The 21141-nt window shown below is 47.0% G+C and overlaps 1 protein-coding gene across 1 annotated transcript in view; it reads left to right on the forward strand.

Moving 5' to 3' along the window:
- The window catches only part of LOC123799108 (palmitoyltransferase ZDHHC11-like), a 44398-nt gene that overhangs the window by 16819 nt on the left and 6438 nt on the right, over positions 1-21141 (forward strand). The window contains exons 6-12 of the mRNA XM_045808021.2: positions 318-427; positions 1551-1585; positions 4134-4224; positions 8180-8214; positions 10426-10510; positions 15554-15591; positions 17493-17583. Of these exons, the coding sequence (XP_045663977.2) occupies positions 318-427; positions 1551-1585; positions 4134-4224; positions 8180-8214; positions 10426-10510; positions 15554-15591; positions 17493-17583 (485 nt within the window). The remainder of the gene's footprint in view (positions 1-317; positions 428-1550; positions 1586-4133; positions 4225-8179; positions 8215-10425; positions 10511-15553; positions 15592-17492; positions 17584-21141) is intronic.

A 21141-nucleotide genomic window follows, 5' to 3' on the forward strand; every position in this document is an offset into this window, starting at 1 on the left:
GCCAGTGGCCCGGCCCAGCTGACCTGGGCCTGACCCTCCATGCAGGTCCATGTTGACTTTGCAGGCCTGGGAGGCAGGCAGGGCAGCTCCTCCTGGAGTGGGGGGCTAGCAGGCCTTGGGGGTGTGAGGAGCTGCTGTGTGCTGCCCACATGGCAGATGGGCTCTGGGGTGGCCATCCAGCAGCCCCTCAGTGCTCCAGGTTACGAAGCAGCTCCCAGCACCCTGGGGGGAGCCCTGGAAGGCCGGGTTGTGGCACGCAGGCCACTCTGCTTACTTGTGGAATTGTAACTGCCTGTTTCCTCCTTTCTCCTCTCTAGTGGCCAAGAAGTTGAGCACGTTTGATTACATGACACAGGGCCGCCAGCAACAGACTCCGCAAGCTTCAGCAGAGAAGGAAGAGCTGTCCTTCCAAATAAGATACCCACAGGTACCAGGTGTCCCTCTCTTTCACCATTCATATTATCTAGGCCTGGGACAATGCCAAGGGTCACCTTGCAGCTGGGACTTCTCAACCACAATCCTGTGTTTCTGTGTGTGTCTGTATATGTGAGTCTGCATGGTGTGTGATGCAGTGCGTGTGTGTGTGCGTGGTTGTGTGTGTGTGTGTGTGTTACATCATTTCTACATTCACTATAGAATCAAGCCAGTGGGACTGACTCCTTTCAGGCCCGCATATTTCTGCAGCTGCTTCTCATCAAAATTAAAAACATTTGGTTTTCAACAGGTCACCATTAAGAAAATTAAAATATAAGCCACAGGCATAAATGAAATACTTATAAATCATAATACTTGTGCCCAGAATATATAAAGAACTTTAAAAATTCAATTATAAGAAAAATGACCCATATAGGATTTGGGCAAAAGGGGCAAAAGATTTGAACCAACTGTTCACTGAGGAGGGTCTATGGGTGGCAAATAAGCACACAAAAAGATGGTCAACATCATTTACCATTAAGAAAACACAAACTAAAACCACAGTTAGATACCATTACACACCCACTAGAATGACTGTAATCAGAAGGACACCCACAAGGACTGGTGAAGCTGTAGAGATGGGTGTCTCATATGTTGCTAGTGGAGAGAGCCTGTTAGATAACTTTGATAAGCAGTTCTGCATTTTCTGAATAAGTAAAATCTAGGGGCTCCTGAGTGGCTCAGTCAGTTAAGCAGTGGCCCTCTGGTCAGGTCATGATCCCAGGGTCCTAGGATCGAGTCCCACATCCGCGGGGAGCCTGCTTCTCCCTCTCCCTCTCCCTCTGCCGCTCCCCCTGCTTGTGCTCTGTCAAATAAATAAATAAAATCTTTTTTAAAAAGTAAAATCTATACTTACCATTTAAGTGAGCAATCCCACTCCCAGTTTCTCACCTAATAGAAGTGAAAACACAGGTATTCCTGTAACAAGGGTACTATCCCCCAGTGAGATCATTTCCCAGGACCCAGGAGACTCTGAGGTACCATTACTCAAAATTAACTAATAACTGGCTTGAATTTTGTATAATAAGCTCACTGTCAACAATTTTTTTCACTTTATGAATTTTTATCTCCCACAGCAAGCAGATAACGACCAGAGTTCATCTGAACACAGGTAAGTTTGCAAGCTTCCTGGAGTTGTTTCATCTGTTTGAAAAATACTATAGGCTCTTAACAGTCTTGCTTTAAAAAGTCTTCTTTACTCCAAGGTTATACAGATATCCTCCATTTTCCTTGCTAATATTTTCATCATTTTTATTCACTTTCTTTGCATTTTGATTTCCAAGCTATCCTGAATTTGTCTTTGTGTTCACGAAGACAGGGGCTAAGGTAATTACCCCAGCCAGCGCCAAGGACACGGTGCGCCTGCTCCCCTGGGAGACCCTCTTCCGGCCTGGCCCGCCCTGAACGTCCGGCAGGGGACCCCCCACCTTGGCATTTTTTATTTTTCATTTTTCTTGACAATTCTTTCATGTTTTTATTTTTCCATATAAACTCTAAAATCGTTTTGTGCAGTCCCAAGACACGCAGAGTTCGAAGTGGAGTGACATTAAACATTCCCTAGACTTGGGAGGGAGCGAGGCCACGGGGTCACAGCTCCACGCCCCAAACCGCCCCGGAAGTCGGTCTCCCCCGGGGAGCGGGCCGGAAGTGCCCCCGCTCGCTCCGAGGTGCGCGCGGAAGTTGAGCCTGCGCGGAAACCTGTGTGGGGCGGTTCTCGCGTTCCGGCGGAGCGGGGCGGGAGCACCGACGGCACCGGCTCACCGCCAGGCGTCCAGCGGGAAAGGATCATTCGCTTGGAATAACCCGCTCGTTCCTTCTGCATTTGTGTCCTTAGACTCCCGATAGCGATACTGCTGTGAAAACCCGCGTCTTTTAGTTTCACTTGAAGCACCGCGTCGCTGTGGTCCTTTAGGTACAATCTGAGCACGTCCCCTCGCCCTGTCCAGCCTGGAAGCGAGCCACCTCCAGAAACAACCGAGACTAAACCCGGTTTCAGACAGTCGGCGCAGACGCAGCGCTGGGGCGCGGGGACCTGCAGAAGTCGGGGTGTGCGCGCCAGACGAGGGCTGAGGAAGTGCGGTCGCTCGCCGCCCTTGGCGCTGCAGCCAGTGCTGGCGCTCTGGGGAGTGTCTTCCAAGTTCCATTTTTAATATTCTTTTGTGAGTTATGCACACACTGCTCTGTTTTTGTAAAATTAAAGTCATATTGTGCAACTCTTTAAAAGCTCTTTTTAAAAATTACATGTGCCATCCACATTGGTAAAAGAAAAGAAGCATGATCTTTACGAATAGAAGTTATTCGGTCGTTGGGAGGAAACATATTCCTCATTTCTGGAATATTTACTTTCAATCTAGTGTTCTCCTCTCCAACAGGAAAATGAGCTAACTTCAGCTGTTGACAGGCCGTCGTTGAGGAAGTGCAGTACAAACCTCTGGGTGCGCTGGGCAGTATGCAGCGGTGGCCGTTCCTTATTGCAGAAGTGTCCCTAGGGGAACCTGATAGCTGGAGAGCCCACTGCCTGGACACTCACAGCCTTCTATTTTTGGCAAAGCCTGCTACAGCATGTCAGGATATCAATTCCTAGAGATCAAGGAATATGTTTAAATCACTTGACATGAGGCCAGTCCAGAAAAGAACACCTCCCTCAGTAAGTGCCCATGGAGTGGGGTGATGTTGATCACTGGTGTATTTTAGGGGAGAACTTCATGTAGGACTTTCCGAAGTGCTTCTCTCTAATAGTAGTTATCAGACCAACTTATTGGGAGTATCTCTTCTGGACTGTTTATCTGCTGTGGGGGTAGGATCATACGTATAAGGACATCACTTGCCTAATTTCACAGGTGTTCCACTCAGCGAATGTCCATCAAGTGCTTTGTATCAATTTTCCATTGCTACATGGCAAATCCCACGAATTTAGTGGCTTGAAACAGGACTTTTTATCTCATAGTGTGCATGGGTCTCATGCCTGGGCAAATGCAGCTGGGTCCTTGCCTGGCGCCTCTCAAGGCACAGCCACGGTTCACCAGGTCGGCTTTCCTTTCTGGAGGTGATGGGGAAGGCTGTGCTGATCTAGGCTGATTCAGAATGCTGATAGAATTTTTGTTTTTCCACACTTTCCACATTGCCCCTCGGTCTCTAAGTCAGTAGTGGTGGATTGAGTCTTATACTTCAGATCTCTTGGACTGCCTCCTCTTCCTCATTTCTCAATTTTTAAAAGTTCATGTGGTTACATCGGACCTACTTGGATAATCGAGGACAATACTCCTGCGTTAGTTTCCTAGAGCTGCTGCAAGAAACGAGCACGGAATGCCGTGGGCTCCAAGGCCCATCACTTTATCCACTTGTAACTGAGCCCTGCTGTACCCACAGGGTGGGCACCATAGCAGGAGGCCTGCCTCTGTGGCCTCCCACTGGCAGCGGGTGTAGACCTTTACCAGTGCAGCTCCTGCAGGGTGTCTTCCATTGTGCAGTCAACCCAGGAGCACACAGACAACCTCCCAGGAGCTGCTGTCTCTGAGGTTCTGCAGAGGAGGGCATCACAATAACGGCGAGTGCATGGCACTTGGCAGCAGTCAGTGGCGCTCTCTGAGCTCACTGCCCAAAGGAGGGCCCTTCTTTGCTGATAGGAGTCTTTCCTTCCTTTTGCCCCATCCCTGCAGAGAGAAGCACAAGGAGCTCCAGCCACTCCGGAAGTGCCCAAGTCCCTGTTCCACCACTGCCATACACCCAGAGAACTCCTTGCTGCCAACGGTGAGCTCAGAGCCACAGGGCACATGTGTTGAAATTAGGATGAGAGCCAGATGAAGGGTCTCCGGCTCCCCCAGGAATGAGGACAGAAAATGCTTGAAATTGCTTGTTTGACTGATTTGAAGCATTTACTTGGTCCCCAGGGGTGCTACTCATATGGGAATAATGGTGGAGAGGGGAGTAGAAGAAAAAGTGAGGGACAGAAAATATTCTTAACTGTGGGGCTTGTATTGCGTGTGTGTGTGTGTGTGTGTGAGAGAGAGAGAGAGAGAGAATTGGGGGGAGAGAAATGCAGTACAAACATGGATTTACTAAAACTGAGTGATATATGTGTGCTTTAATGAAGGGTACTGATGTCTGCACTCAATGGGCTTTGAAGTGCACCAGAAAATAAAACGATGGGTGGATAATCATATGGTGAAATACATACAGCAAAGCTCGAACAATGATAGAACCTAGGTGTTGAGCATTTGGACATTCTTGTAAAACACTTTCAACTTTTCTGGATGTTTGAAATTTTTTATTAAAAAAATGTTATGGAATCACTGTAAGAAACAGACGTGGAGTAAGGGGTGTATGGGATGTGTCTGCTCTTTACAAGATCAGGCCGGCAGGGCTGCCTCCTTTTAGACCCACGTTCTGCAGCTGTCTGGGAGTTTCTGGTGGGTTACTTTGGGGTTTGTGACTATGCTGACTTTTTAAGGTCACAGGTGAATTTACGTTCTCTGTGGGAGGAGTTTCATCTCACCAAAGTCCCTGCAAGGCATCAGAGGGCGAGCTCCTTGTAATAATTTAGACGTAGGAAGGGGTCCACACCCACCTGTAGTGACAGCGATATTGTCGGCAGCACCACCTGTAGTGACAGCGATATTGTCGGCAGCACCACCTGTAGTGACAGCGATATTGTCGGCGGCACCACCTGTAGTGACAGTGATATTGTCGGCGGCACCACCTGTAGTGACAGTGATATTGTCGGCGGCACCACCTGTAGTGACAGCGATATTGTCGGCAGCACCACCTGTAGTGACAGCGATATTGTCGGCAACATCGTTTTCCTTGCTTGAGCATCTACTGGAAGTTTGGAGACACATTTAGTGGAAACGATCACGCCTCCAACCTGTCCCCACTCCAGACTCAGCCACTAAAAAGTGACCCTCATTCCAAGCCATGAGCAGATGGCCACAGACTTTTCTTTACTGCCATTAAAACCACGGTGACCCTATGTCCCAATTTGCCTGCGACAGTCCCATTTGACACCTGCTACCAGCCCTGACGATGTGGCTGCCACTGTGACAGACACTTGTCATTGATCATTACGTTAAATCCTGCTAAGGATTCTCCCAGACACAGCTTTATTATTTCTATTTGGTGTCAACAGGATAGAATAAGGCCAAGCTCACCTCCTAAATGCACATAGATAAGTTGAAGACTCTGAGAGCTGAGACCTTTTTCTGTCCCACCCCTAGCAGGGCAAGTTCTTGTCAGTATTCAAGAACATAGAATACCAAATATGCATAATGACTTTTTAATGTAAAAACGGTAACATTATAGGCTTGGGTGTCTTAAATTTTTCTATATTTAAAACGTCCCAAGGTTGAAACATGCTTTCTTAAGAAAGGGAGTGATCATCTACTTAGTTGACATGAATTACCAAAATGGATTCAAAAAGAAATAGGAAACAAAGACAACCACTAATTTAAATTTCTCACAAAGATCCCAGGTCCTGATGGTTTCATTGATAAATTCTACTTGATATTTTAAGAAGAAAATAACAGCACTCATGCACATCCTTTCAGGAACAGAGAAGGAAGTAGCACTTCCCAACTCACTCTGTGAAGTCAGTGCACAACACCAACGCCAGACAGTGTCATCCCAACGAGGGACAGCATGAGCTGATGTCATTCATGCTTATAGAGGCAAATATCATTAACGAAACATTAGTAAACCAAATGTAGTTACAGAGAAACAGGATTATACACCATGACTAAGTGAGGTTTATTCCAGGAATGCAAGGTTGGTTTAACATTTGAAAATAAATTAATGCAATAAGCATATTAATAAAACAAAGAACATTAAACATATGAGCACATTGGTCAATCAGAGAAAATATTTGAGAGGATAAAAACAATTCCACAACCTGGGGCATGGGGACACCCTTCACCTGATAAAGAGCACCAATGAAACTTAGAGCTAATTCACACTCAATTCATTCTGAATACTTTCCCCTTAAGATTGGGACAAAAGCAGGAACGTCCACTTCAGACTTCTATTTGACATTTTACTGAAGTTCCAGCTAGTGCAATACAGCAAGAAATATAAATTAAAGACATAGATTTGAAAATAAAACTGTATTTATTTGCAGGAAACATGCTTGTAACAAATCTGTGAACAAATCTGGTAGTAATAAGATAGCTCAATAAGGTGGTAGGAAACAAAATCAATATAAAAACCTCAATTATATTTCTGTAAACTAGCAATGAAGAATCTGAAAATGCTACTACGAAGACTATTCCGTTTGCAATAGCATTGAAAATAATAAAAATAAGATAATAAAACAAGTGCCAAATCTGTATACTTAAAGCTACAAACTATTGAGAGAGACTGAACACAATCTAAATAAATGGAAAGATTCAGAATACTCGTGGACTGGAGCACAAAATATTGTCATGATAGCAGATTTCCCCTAAATTGATCTACAGACTCACCATGATCCCTACTGAATTTCCGGCAAGCTTTTTTTCTTTTCTTTTCTTTTCTTTTTTTTTTTTTTTAAGGAAATAGCAAGCCAATCCTAAAATATATATAGAAATTCAGAGGACCTAGAGTGACCCAAATAATTTAGAAAAAGAAGCAGCAAATTGAAGACTTACACAATCTGCCTTAAAAATTTATGGTCAAACTACAGTAATCAGGATAGTGGGGCTGGCATGAAAATAGACATACAGATCAGTGGGACAGAGTAGAAACTCCGGAAATAAAACCTGAGCCACGGATGTTAGAGGGGCAGGGCAATTCAAGGAGGGTAGAAATGAGACTGTTTTTGATAAATGGTGCTGGAACAACCGGATAACCACATGCAAAAAAAAGAACTTAATACCTAATTCACACTATACACAAAAAAATAACTCAAAATCAATCATAGACCTGGATTTAAGGGCTAGACTATAACACTGTAGGAAGAAAACAGAATAAGGTTTTTGTGACCTTGAGTTAGGCAAAGTTTTCTTTAATAAGATACCAAAACGCTATTAAGAAAAAAAAAAATGAAAAATTGGACTCCATAAGAAATAAAGCATTTGTTCTTCGAAAGTCACCATTACAAAAATAGAAAATATAAGTCACAGGCTGGAATAAGTACTTGGAAACCATGTACTTATATCCAGAATATATAAAGAACTCTCAAAACTTAATAAGGAGAAACTGCCACATTTTTAAAATGGGGAAGAGATTTTAATAAACGTCACCAAACAGGATATGTGGGTGGAAAAAAAAAACACCTGAAAAGGTGTTCAACATCGTTCACCATTCGGGAAATACAAATTAAAACCACAGTAAGATAGCACTTCACACCATTTAGCCCGGCTCTGTCAAAAACACTAACAGTGCCGAGTGCTGGTGGGACGCAGAGAAACCAAAGCCCACGTGTCAGCACTTGAAAATAACAAGGGGGTTAAAACGTGATGCCCCTTTGGAAAGCAGTTTGGCAGGTTCTTAAAAACTTGAAGACATTCTTATCATCGGACACGGCAATCCCACTCCCGGGGCTCTTCCCAAAGAGGGACGAGGACACCTGTGCTCGCGGGGCGGGTGGGAGGAGGTGTGCTCTCCCTCCGTGAGACCCCTTCCGGGGAGGTCTCTGAGACCCGCTCACTTGACACTGACTGATAATGGACTGGATTTTCTGAAAGAATAACGTGGGATCAACAATTCTCCTTTTTCTTCGTTTTCATTTATGCAGCAAGCGGAGGACGGCCAGAGCTCATCCACACAGAGGTGGGTTGTGCGCTTGCTACAGTAGTTTGATCTGAAAGTGCGCTGCCTGCTCTTCGTTACTCAAATTATTTTGGAAAGTAATTCGTCTCTGATGGGATGTTTTAAAATAACGTGTGAAATTGCTTCACTTCACATTAACGTATTCACCATCTTTTTGACTTACCTTACTTGCGGGAACCGCAGTTCTGCGCTCCCTCTGTACCGCTGACGTCTGAACTGATACGCGAAAGTCCGTGCTCACTGATTGTCTTTGTCAATCGGAGAACACGTGGGGCGTTGAGTTCGAGCCTCCTCCTTATGACGTCTCATAATCTCTGGTTTCACGTTACTCCCAAAAGCCCTGGAGAGCCGCACGCGTGCACACAAGCACGCACAACTGTTTCCCTGCAAAATCACAGGGGCACAAAGTGGCCCATTGTGAAGGTCACGATCCAGGCTAAGTACACATTTTTGTCTCCACATTGAAACTGTGTAGCCGTGAAAAGTCATCGAGAGACAAGAAATATGCTCACATTATGGTAGGCGTCTTAGTTTGCCAGGGCTGCCAGCACAAAGGGCCACGGAATAGGGGGCTTAACCAGCAGAAGTGTGTGGCCTCACTGTGCCGGAGGCTGGAGCCCGAAATCAAGGTGTCGGCAGGGTTGTAGGGCCTTGTCGGCCTCTCTCCTTGTCTTGTAGATGGTGATTTTCTCCTTGTGTCTCTTCACATTTCCTATTTTGTCCCCTTCTGGTGAGAATAATTGAAAATTAATGCATCAGGATCATACATTTCCATCTTAAATGTTTTTTTTCAGATTGCCACATCAGTGAGTATTCATTATAGAAAATTTGGAACTTCTAAATATTCCCAGTGTACAGATGAAAGTCTTCCCTTCCCTCCGCCTGACGGTGTCCACCGCTGGCATTTTGACTGGCACCCTTCAAGTTTCCCACATGTGGTATTTCCGTGTGCGTCATGCACAGGAGTTTGTTTTATAAAGTCAGAATCCTGTGGTACGCCTTCAGGAACCTGCTTTTAAAACTCCATGTATTGCGAAGTTTGTTCTGTTAAGAGAAAGAAGCACGAATTCACGGTTCCATTTTGAAGGTGTATGCGGCTTCTCATGGTGGGGCCTTCGCATTCACAACCCAGTCTCGCCTCTCTGACGGGAAAGCTGGGCGACTTGACTTGTGGAAAGGGAGCACTGATGTGTCAGGGAGCACGGGTCGGCTGACAGATCCTCTGCATGTGGCAGAAAATAACATGCGGGCAGCCGTTTTCTGTGGCGGGAAGCGTTCCTAGGGTAACTAGGAGTGTGTGCCCCGCAGGGCCAATGGGGCTCGGACGAGCCCGCAGCCTTCAGGTCACACCCGCTTGGCAGACCAGACTCGGCGTCTGGAGACCAGCGCTTGTCTGGCCCTCTGGACGCTCACCCGCTGTGTAAGAAGGTGTTGGTGCTTATGGAGTCAGAGGACATTGATCACAGACTTATTTTAGAGGAAACTCGGAGTCAGGCTTGCCAACACAGCACCGTCTGGGGGTAGCCAGCGGGCCGTTCGTTGGCACAACTCCTTTTCAACTGCCTGCCTGTGGGAGTCGCAGTGACCAGATAGGGCGGCATAGAGAGGGGAGCTAGAGGTTTAGGAACCGTGCAGGAGCTCCACCCTGCCGAGCTCGCCGGGTGCCCAGCCTCTAGCCACCCAGCATATGAGCCCACGCAGGGGCTCCACACACCTTCCCCATCTCACGGTCTCCAGTCAGTGACACCGGGGCTTCTGCCTCTTGCGGGACAGCAGTCAGTGTGTGGCCGGGGTTGCGTTCATTTCGGGAGGTGCTGGAGAAGAATGCACCTGAAGACTCATTTGGGATACTGACAGAATGTGTGTCTTCTCACTCTGTCACCTCCAGCCTGCAAGTCAGGGGTGGGCTGGATCTCTTTGCATCACTCTTCCTCATGTCTCTGAGGCCCCTCAGCGGCCCCTCTTGGGTAATTCCACGTCATCCCACTGTGGTGGTTGAGGTCCCTGCTGCTCCCGCAGCCCCTCCCCTCAGGTGCTACTCCCTTGCCCTCACTGGGGCTTCCCAGTGTGCAGCAGACCTGAGGGGCTGCAGAAGAAGGGAAAACCGCAGTAGGGAGCCCGTGTGATGCTGTGGCCTGTGGCTTTCAGCCGCTGTCTGCATCCCCTTTTTGCTGACCTGTGTCTCCCCTTCCTCCTGCCTCAACCTGCCAGAGTGACGTCCAAGGAGCTCCTGCTGCCAGATCTGCACCCGTGTCAGTCATCCGCTACCATATGCCCAGAGAACGGATGGCTAAAGGTAGGTGAGGGGCGGCCACACATGAGCCTCAAATACAGGGGTGAGAGCCAGTGTTGGGTCCCCAAGAACCAAGGGGAGGGCAGTATTTGGAATTACTTGTTCAGCTGGTTGAAAGCATTTATAGTGTTCCCAGGCATGCATCTCAAACAGGGACAATGGTGGGAGGGAAATACAAGGGAAATAAGGTGGATGACACAAATATTCTAAACTGTGGAGCATGTGTGTGAGCAGAGAAACACGATAGAAAAACGGGTGCTACCGGAATGGAAGCATCACATGTGCTCTTGGGTGACGTGTGTGGACATCTGCAGCCAGCACCCCAGCAAGCCCCTGGCAGGACTCTGTCCTGTCCCCCGGGGTCTCAGCAATCCACTCACTGTCACAGCAGAAGGGCTCCCCTGCTCATCTACCAGGTCAATAGGGAGGAGGGCCATACCCAGCCCACTGTGTTCATTATGCAGCCTGGACTCACAGTTCCATGTTGGAGACACTGGAGGCTGGTCTTCAGTGGGGACTGGGTGTGACTGGCCAAGTCACAGCTTTAACCATGGGCAACAAAATGTGGCACCACCCTCCCCACCACTTGCTCCCATCCAGCCTCCTGACACACATGGAGACCAGGGCAGTGCCCCATTCCATTCCATCGGTACCCCAGCCCTGCCATCCCTTCTTGGGTGGTGGGTGCCACACAGCTTCTGAGTGACAGGAAAGACAGTGCTCAAGAAGCAAAGACATGATGACCAGACAGGTATTGACCATGTGTCCCACCTAGTTGTGTCCAGGTGAGAGTACTCAAGTCCCCTTTGGCATATGGCTCTTGAGCTCACCTCTTGAATGTGTGATAGAGCAGTCTCAGGGCCACCTCATTTCCATCCTGTCTCAGTAATCCAGGTCAGCCGTGACCATCCATTGCCACTCTGCTGGACACTTGTCATCCATCATCACGTTTAATCCCTCAATGGGTTATCTGAGACAGATCATCATTCCCACTGTGATGGCTAAGATTAGAAAAGGCTGGGATCCCCTCATAAGTGTGGGCAGAAATTTGAGACCTCAGTGGCTCAAACCCTCCCCACCTCATGCCCAGGAGGACACATTCTCTTCTGCTTTCAAAATGGTAAATACCAAATAGGCACATATGGCTTTTAATGCAACAGTAGTAATAGCATGGGTTTGGGTCTCTTAAACATTTGTACATTTAATTCTAAATCTTCCAATGTTGAAAAATGCATTCTCACTTAAGAAAGATAGTTATCTTCCAGTGAATTTATGCAAATTAGCAAACCTCAACAAATAAAAGATAGAAAATCTCCAGCCCTGGTGGCTACACTGTTGAATTCTGCTGAACTAAAAAATAATAATAACAGCTTACACAAGCTCTCCCAGAAAACAGAGGAGGGGAAACCCGTTCTGTGAGGCCAGTTTCAACCTGATACCAAAGCCAGACAATGTCATCACAAAAGAATACCATGAAGCAAGAGCCTTCAAGAAAATACAGACAGAAACCATTGACTAAGTATTAGCAAACCAAATCTAGCAACACACAGGATTAAATACCATGGCCATGTGAAGACCAATTGACCTTATACAAAATATTAACAGGACAATAATAATATAATGAAGTTAATTCAGAAAAAGGAGTTGCCAGTAAGAAATAATAATAAAATAATAAAAAATAATACTCTCGACAAATTAGGAATGAATTGAAAAGATCTTCATTCTGACAATGAGCACCTATGAAATACAACATAATTCCTGGTGAAAGACTGAATACTGTCCCTCTTATGACTGGGAACCAGGCAAGGATGTCCACACCCACTACTTTTATTTAACATTGTACTAAGGTTCCAGCCAGTGAAATAAAACAAGAAAAAGGAGTAAAGAATAGAAAGTGAAACTGTTAATCGCAGACAACAGGGTTTTAAAACAAAAACAAAACCAAAACAAAGCAAAAAACTAGTAATAAAATAGCTTTGCAAGAAGCAGCTAAAGAGCTCTCTAGTAAGCTCTGGGACATTTCTCTTCAGCGTTATGCAGAGCACATCTGAAATCAATTACAGTCCCCAGCTGGCTTCAGGAGCCTCTGTGTGTCTCCAGCCATCTCCACAGCAAATCGCTTCAGCTGTGGTCAAAGTCAAACTTTCTCAGTTGCCTTGGTTGACCTAGAAATGTTTTAAGTAATTTGCCATTATCTGGAATGGAAACAGTTACTAAAAAAACAATTCTCTTTTGGGGTGCCTAGGTGGTTCAGTCGGTTAAGCATCTGACCCTCAGTTTTGGCTTAGGTCAGGGTTGTCACATTGAGTCCTGTGTCAGGCTCCTCCCCTGGGCACGCGGCCTGATTAAGATTCTCTCTCCCTCTCGCTTTGTCCCTCCGCTCTGTCTCTCTTTCTCTGTCTCTCTCTCAAAAAATCTCTTTTGACTTTGTGTTATTAAAGAAATAACTTAGCAAGTTCAATCATGTTTCTATATTTGACAAAAATTAAACTGAAGATAATATTAAGTGTTCCATTAATAATAGCATTAAAAATAATAAATCTAACAAAACTGGAGTAAAATCTATACACTGAAAGTTAGAAATCATTGCTGAGAGAAATTGAAGACATTTAAAATAAATGGAAAGATATACAATGTTCATGGATTGGAACAGTCAATATTGTTAAGATAGCATTATTCCCCCAAACTAATATGTAGACTTAGTACAATCCCTATTGAATTCCCAGGAGCCTCTATTTTTTTAAGGAAATCAGCAAGCTGATCATAAAATGTGTATGGAAATTCAGAGGACCTGGAGTAGCCAGAACAATTTAGAAAAGAGAACAAAATTGGAAGAATTATACAACCTGACTTCAAAACTTACTAAAAAGCTACAGGAGTCAGGACAGTGTAGTACTAGCATGGACAGACAAATAAGTCAATGGAATAGAATAAAAAGTCTAGAAATAAGCCTTTACATTTATGGTCAATTGATTTTAAACAAAGGTGTCAAGGCAATCCATTAGGGAGAAGTGAAACTTTCAACAGATTGTATTGGAACAATCGGATATCCATCTTGAAATAAAAATAACTTAATACCATACTTCAACTATATAAATAACTCAAAACTGATCATACACCTGAATTGAAGAGGTAACACTTCAACACTTCCAGAAGAAATTATAAATTGTGATTTTGTGTTAGGCAAAAGTTTCTTTGATATGATACCAAAAGCACTACCTACTAAAGAAAAATATGATGTATGTAATTATTGTAAAATGTCAGATTAACACATCATCATCTCACACAGTTGCCTTTTATGTGTGTATGTGTGAGAAGATCTACTCTCAGAAAATTTGATGTACGCTTGCCACAATGTGCATGTACATAAGGTTTATTTTTTAAAAGTCTTCCTATGGGTAAATCTATTAATGAACTTTTGACCCAGGAATTGGGCTCCTGAGAATGAAAACAGACTGCAGGCTTCCTGGATTCATCCAGCTCTGCCTGTAACCTTGGGCAGGGAACCTCATTTGTCGGTGCTGGCTTCCTCATCTAAAGGGGGACAATAAAATTATCTCCCTATCAGGGTTTTGTAAAGATTAAGTGAAGACAACTTAGGAAGCACTCAATTGTTTGATATTATTACCTGAAGGAGTCAGTCATAAATGTGGGCAAAGCTGAGATGTGTACTCTAACATTGTTTACAATAATGAAAAGTCTGAAACAATCAAAAAATCCAAAATCAAGTGAATTATTAAGCAAAATAGGCTGAATATCCAACTTTGAAAGATGAAGGATACGCTATCCACAAACCCCCTAGGAAAACGTTTCGCAGAACTGTCCTCTTAGGGACAAAGGGAGCCCGTGCTCACTGCGTGCTCATGTGAGTGGTGCAGAAGAGACCCAGACCTTGCCAAATGAAGATTCCGGCTATGAAAATTATATAATAACTTTTTAAAAAAAGATTTTATTTACTTACTTGAGAGAGAGCTCAAGCAGGGGAAGGTGGGAGGAAAAGCAGACTCCCCGCTGAGCAGGAAACCCGATCCTAGGATTCCGAGGTCATGACCTGAGCTGAAGGCAGATGCTTAACTGACTGAGCCACCCAGGAGCCCCTATAATAACATCTTTTAAATGCTTATGATACAATAATGGGGGAAAGCAGTATAAAATTACATTTATGGCAAATTTGCAACTGTATAAAACAAAAATCCTATAAATGGGGAAATAAAGATTGATGGGAAATGCTGAGAAATGCATTAGGATGATGGAACTCTGGATAAGTTTTAGTTTTCTTTTCTCTGTTTTCCTAAGTGTTAAGTATATTCACATTATTCTTAGAGTAAAAAATGTATGTAATAATATTTAAAATTATTTTAAAATTTAAAAAGAAGGAAAAGAAAAAACGGTGCATTGGACTTCATCAGAATTTAGGGTTAGATTTGAACAAACTTACGTGGAACAACGCTCAGCATCTTTCAAGATGAGGGAAAGCGAGTTACAGCCACAGGAAGAGGCCCCGCCACCCACAAGAATGGCGGCGGCACGAAGGATGTGCCATGAGCCGGTCAGTGTTGATCAACAGAGTCGTGTCCGTCGTCACGGGCACAGACCGTGGCTAAAGCGACAAATCCAGGGTCTCCCAATCTGGAGGCTGGAGGCCTGAGATCCGGGTGTTGTCAAGGTTGGATTCTTCTGAGGCCTGTCTCCTCAGTCCTGCTCGTCCTCGTGCGGCCCCTCCTCTGTGCACCTCCGTTCCCGCCGCCCCGCACACAGACCCGTCGCCGAGGTCAGGGCTGCCTGGTGACCTCACTTAACATGCACCCTCCGTATGGGCCCCATCACCACTGCAGGCACACTCGGGCTGCCCGGGGTCGGGGCGCCAGCTGCAAAGCAGGAGGGCACAGAGGGAGGTGGGGGCACAGTGGGGAGGGAGGCGCTCTCCTGCACAGACCCCTTCCCGGGCCAAAATGAGCTAATCATGGACTTGGATTTTAAGAATAAGCTCCACGCCGACCACTCCTTCGTTTCTCATGCTATGAACTATCGTTTACACCCTTGCAGGATACAGACAGCAGGCCGACTTCGTCTTCTGCACTTGGGTAAGTGTGTGGGCGTCCTGGATTGTCTCCTCTGTCTGGAAAATAGCCATGTACTCGTCCTACCCGCCACTCCCAAGGGAAAGTCTTTGATGGACTATCTCACCACGCTGGGGTGATGGGTCGGAAGATAGAGCTGTGCCCCTGACAGCATGGCCGTGGATGGCCTCTCCAGCGGCTCCCCATGCTGGCTTTGCTTGGAAAGTTAGAATGATGCTTCTCTGCGTCCTTCCCCAGCGATGGGAGCTAGCTGCAAGATGAGTGGTGCTCCTTTATTCTCCCGCGAGCGTGCGCTGCGATCAGAGGGCGAAGGCCCTTGTCTTGTGAACAACAGTGTTGGGCCGAGTCAGGGCTTGTCCTTTTGCCCCTTCGTCGTCATGGGGCTGCAAAGTCGGTGCCCACACCGTGCCCGCTCTGCCCACAGCCACGCACACGGGGCCCCAGAAGCACACGGTCTTTCCACCCTCCGTGCTGTGGGGGCAGAAAGCTCCCCAGGCAGCTCGTGGCCCAGCTTCCCGCACATGTTCTAAAGCGTAAGATCAGCTGCAGGGGATCGTTCTGACTTCTGTCCCCATGACAAACCAGCACAGCCAGGACAGGCCTCCTTCTCCTGCACTACTGAGTAACGGGAGGCTCACGGCACAAGCGTCAGCAAGGTCTGGGTCTCTTCTGCACTACTCACATGAGCACGCAGTGAGCACGGGCTCCCTTTGTCCCTAAGAGGACAGTTCTGCAAAACATTTTCCTAGGGGGTTTGTAGATATTGTATCCTTCATCCAGTGCCATTTAATGCAATTTAAAATAAAATTAAAAAGCACAGACATTTACTTGACTCTCACCCACTAAATGGGCACATACACTTCTCCCTGGGAGAGGCTGCTCTGGCCCCCCAGGAAAGGACCCCACCCCTCCCCTGCACTGCCCTCTGCTCTCCGTACCCTCTGGCTGCCACGGCCCTGGCCCAGGCTCTTGGGGGGTCTTTGCTGTGACCACGAAAGTTATTGTGCTGACGGTGGACTCAGATGGCCATGCAGAGGCTGCGGGCAGGGACGAGGACAGGATACTGGAGGGGATGTGAGGGAGGCCGTTCTCTTGCTCGGAAGAGAGACTCACACGTGGTGCTTGTGTGAACTGGTCCAGGTTCCCCTGGGGGCCCCTGAGACCTCCTGACTGGTAAGGGCACACGGCGTCACCCCGCACCGAGCTGGCTTCCGTCGTTGCAACCCAGCAGCCCTGGGTCATGAGGCAACTAAAGCACTATTAGTCCTTTTTTGTTGCAGAAAATGTTTCTGTGGTAGCCTAACAGTTGGGATCCAGGTGACCAATCTGCACTTTAGACACCCCCTACCCCTGCTCCTTGGGCCTCACCTGCAGTAGCAGGGGGTCTGGGGCCTAGAGGTCAGGCCAGCGGAGAGCACTCCCGCCCAGGGCCTCGGTGGGGCGCTAATCACGGCCACGTGTTAGTGGGAAACTTGGTTGAACTTCACGCAGCCTCTCGTCCTGACGGTCAGCCGGACTCACCAGTCTGTTTATGCGTCGGTGATGTTCGGTTCGCGGACTGTGTAGAAATCAGCAGACAGAATGAGTCTGTGAATAAGGAGGAGCTACCCCACCGATGAAGCTACTTCTGTCTGGTTTTAAAGGCGTTTCACGCAGCGGAAATCCGTTGTTTAATTTTCTGCTGCTGGTGGAAGCGCAGGGTCCTTCCCAGGGGAGCCTCCCACCTGCCTCTTCTGCAGGACTCCCCTGGGCACACAGGCAGCCTCCCCGGCACTGCCTGTTCCCAAGACTGCAGACAGGAGGGGACCCCGGCAGGGAGACGTCCTGCAGGGCCCCTGTGTGCTCACCCACAAAGTGGGGGCCTCCTTGGTAACGTGTTTCTCCGTCCCATCCGACCCTAGCAGACCCAAGCGGAAGGCGCTCCAGTCTCTGTCCAGGTCCTCAAGCCTGATCTCCACCACTACCGCCGGCCCAGAGAGCGTCCTGTCGCTGAAGGTGAGCCCGGGGTTGCTGATGAGCGAGCTCAGACCCAGAGGTGAGAGCCCGCTGCAGGGCCTGCGCCCCCCCCAAAGCTGGGGTCGGCGTTGAATTCTGATGCTTGTTGCCCTCGTGCTCCGTGCTTCCTGGGCACCGGGATGCTGCTCCAAGGGCGGTAAACGTGCGTGCGGAGTGGGAGGAAATGCACGGGGCAGATCACGCTCCTGACAGGCCCGTGCATGTGGGGTAGAGGCAGTTGGAGTCCCCACACGGGTGTCCCCAAGCCAAGCCTCGAGGGCGCGCTCCGCTAGCATGCCGGTGTCGCCGTGCGATAGAGGACATAGGGCAAGATGCTCGCTGCAGTAGACGCCCAGTGGTAGTGTTCCGGGGTGTTCTCTGTGTAAGCCTTTCAACTTTCTGTGTGTTTGGAATTGTTCATAGTCTATGCTGGGGAATAATTCTGTAGGAAGCAGATGGGGAATGAAGATGGGCTGTGTGTAACTTATGGTCAACAGAGCATGTGAGCCACACGTGGGCTGGAGTGAGGAAGCCTGCAGATGAAGGGTAGGTGTGGGCAGCCTGCGTGGCCAGGCCACAGGTCAGGCAGGCGCTGCACGGTGCTGGCTGTACCAGCAGGTGAGTACAAACCCTGGCAGTTCAGAGCAGCTGGGAACACAGGTTCTCGTGTGCTCCCTTCCAGAGTGACTCACAGGACTGCGCACCACTCCCAGCCAGTGGGGCCTGAGGCTCAGGACAAAGCTCGTGAACCCTTGGCTTTGAGCTTGGAAAGCCCCCCCCCCAACCAAGGATGCAGACCCCGGCCCTCAGATGGCCATACATGGTCACTGAGTCCACACCCCCAGACCAGCCTGGGGCCTTCTCCCCGCTGCAGGCTTGGTCCAGAACCCACATCTGATCCTGATACCCTGTGCGCCCTGCTTCACGCCAGGCCCACCTCTCTGTGGGCGACCCCAATGCCTGTAGCTCTCAGCAGAGTGGTTAGAAAGGAATGGGCCCCATAAGGTACGCTTGAACTTTGGGTCCATTTGGGTATGGAGACATTACTGGTTCCACACCCCAGAGTAAGTTTCTTAAATCCCCCTGAGTCTCTGGGTCTCTACAAGGAGGTTAGGGCGTATGGCTCACTTCCCAGAGCGTGATGTCGGACGACTTGGTGAGGGGTTGTGAGCACTGCTGCCCGGCGTCCAGCTCGGACTGTGGTCAGTAAATGCTAGCCCTGCCTCCCCGCCCCCACACCTTGTTTTAGACCTTGGTGCACATTAACCATGACCCTTGTCTGGGGCACAGACTCATTACCGATCTATGTGTGACCTGCTTTCTAAGTTTATTCCGTATTTTCTTTATTTCTGGTGTCAGATGAAGCACCAACCACCCAAGAAAAGGCAGTGTCCTGATGCGGTCTGCATCTGCGTATGCGGCCCCGGCCACTCTCTTTTTTCTTGTGTTTTCCTTTTACTTCCCATGTTTCTGATCATACCTATTCCTAAAAAATACATACATGCAATTCACTGGATACTCTTTATTTCACAGAAAGACACAGTGTGTATGTGATGTTTGGAATTTGGGGGAATCACCTTTTCACTTAGTACTTAATGGTCAAGATGATTGCTCCCTGTCTCGTGCTGCTGAGTCCATTTGCCTTCCTTCTGTGACTCTGTCTTCCTGCCCCACATTCACTCGTCCCCTCTGCTGTGGGCATGCACGATGGATATGCCCCTGCATGGGTCTCTGTAATCAGCAGCCACTCTTCAACATAAGGCCAGACTCTTTTCTAAAGGGGGTACTCAGTCTGCACTCCCACAGAAGCGTATATGAAACCCCGTGGGTCCATATCCTCCCCAACACCTGGGGCCACAAACCCAGTGGTGCGGGCTGGCAGCTTCCTGTCCCTCCCAACCTTTCTCCCATGACTGATGCTGCTGAACGCGCATTAGCTTTGTAAGTTTCCTCCTATGCGAAGTGCTTGCTCTTGTCCTTGGCCCATTTTCCTGTTGGGCTCTCTCTGCTTTTCTTACAGATTTATTTGAATTCTTTATGTATTCTTGACACAAACCCCTTGTTAGTTGGGTGAATTACAGAGCAACTTGACTCCATGCTTAGTTTAACCTGACGTTTGATGAGCCAGCACCATAGCTTTTAATCTGCTCACACTTACACATATTCTATGATAACGCTTTTTGTCTTGATTAATCTTTAACCCAAGCATCTAAAAGAGAGTCATCTATACTTTCCACTACAAGGTTTCAACATTGAATTTTGAGAGTTGCGTTCTGTATGGTTCACTGGCATGTTGGTGTGAGGTAGGGATCCAGCTTCGTCCCTTCCATGTGGGTTTCTGTTGTTCCAGCTGTAGTCACTAAACATCAAATGGACCCTCTTTTCCCCACTGATCTGTTTTCTGTATACCTCATATATTTTTTATTCCACAATGCTTTCACTACTGCCTTTTTTGTATTTAGTTGAATTTGCATACTGTGCCATTTTTATTCCCTTCTTTCCTTCTTATATTTTTTAGTTATCTTCTTACTGGTTACCTTGGGGATTACAATTAACATCTTAATTTATAAGAGTCTAGGTTGAATAATACCAACTTGATTTCAGTACCATACAAATACTCCAGTCCTATACATCTCCATCCCTCTTCTTTTATATTGTTAAGGTCACAGATTACATCTTTATACATTGTGTGCCTATTAGGAAAGATTTATAATTATTGTCTTATGAATATGTCTTTTAAATCACATAGAGAAGAAGAGGACATACACACCCAAAGTACAACAGTCCTAGCTTATATATTAACCTGTGTGGTTATCTTTATCAGTTCTTTATTTCTTCTACTGTGTAAAGCCTCCATTTTAGCCCCAAAAGCCCCCTTTAATATTTCTTACAGAGAAGGTCTGTTGGTCATGAATTCTCTCAGCTTTTGTTTATCTAAGAATGTCTTAATTTCTCCTTTATCCTCCAAAACCAGTTTTGTTGTATTTAGAATTCTTGGTTGGCAGATTTTATTTTCTTTACAGGACTTTAAATGTGCCCTCTGGCTTCCGTGATTTCTGATGAGAAATCAGCCGTTGATCATCCTGAGGCTCCTTGTACAAGATTAACCACTTCTCTCTTGCTGCTTTCAGAATCATCTCTTTGGGTTCTGAAAATCTGGCAGAGCTGTGCCTCCTGGTGTGAACCCTTCTGAGCTGATCTTGCTTGGAGTTAGTTGAGCATGTTGGATGCGTAGATCCATACCTTCCCTCACAGTTGGGAAGCATCAGCCAGTATTTCTTCAGATAGTTTGTCTCTCTGCCCCCTCTCTTCTCCTTCTGGGCTTCAGGTCCACCAGGTGCTGTTCATGTTCCTTCATTCCATTTTCTCCCTGGTCCCCAGACTGGATAATTTCAGTTGTCTTCAAGTTCACTGATCCTTTCTTCTTCTGTTCAAATGTGATGAACTTCACTAGTGAATTTTAAATTTCACACTTTTCAGTGGCAGAATTTCTGTTTGGTTCCTTTTTGTAATTCCTATCTCTCTATTGATACTCTTTTTTGTTCACTCAGTATTTTC

The sequence above is a fragment of the Ursus americanus genome, chromosome 15 (genome assembly GCF_024610735.1).
Source record: "Ursus americanus isolate L20-20 chromosome 15, mUrsAme1.1.p, whole genome shotgun sequence".
In the NCBI taxonomy this organism is placed as follows: domain Eukaryota; kingdom Metazoa; phylum Chordata; class Mammalia; order Carnivora; family Ursidae; genus Ursus; species Ursus americanus.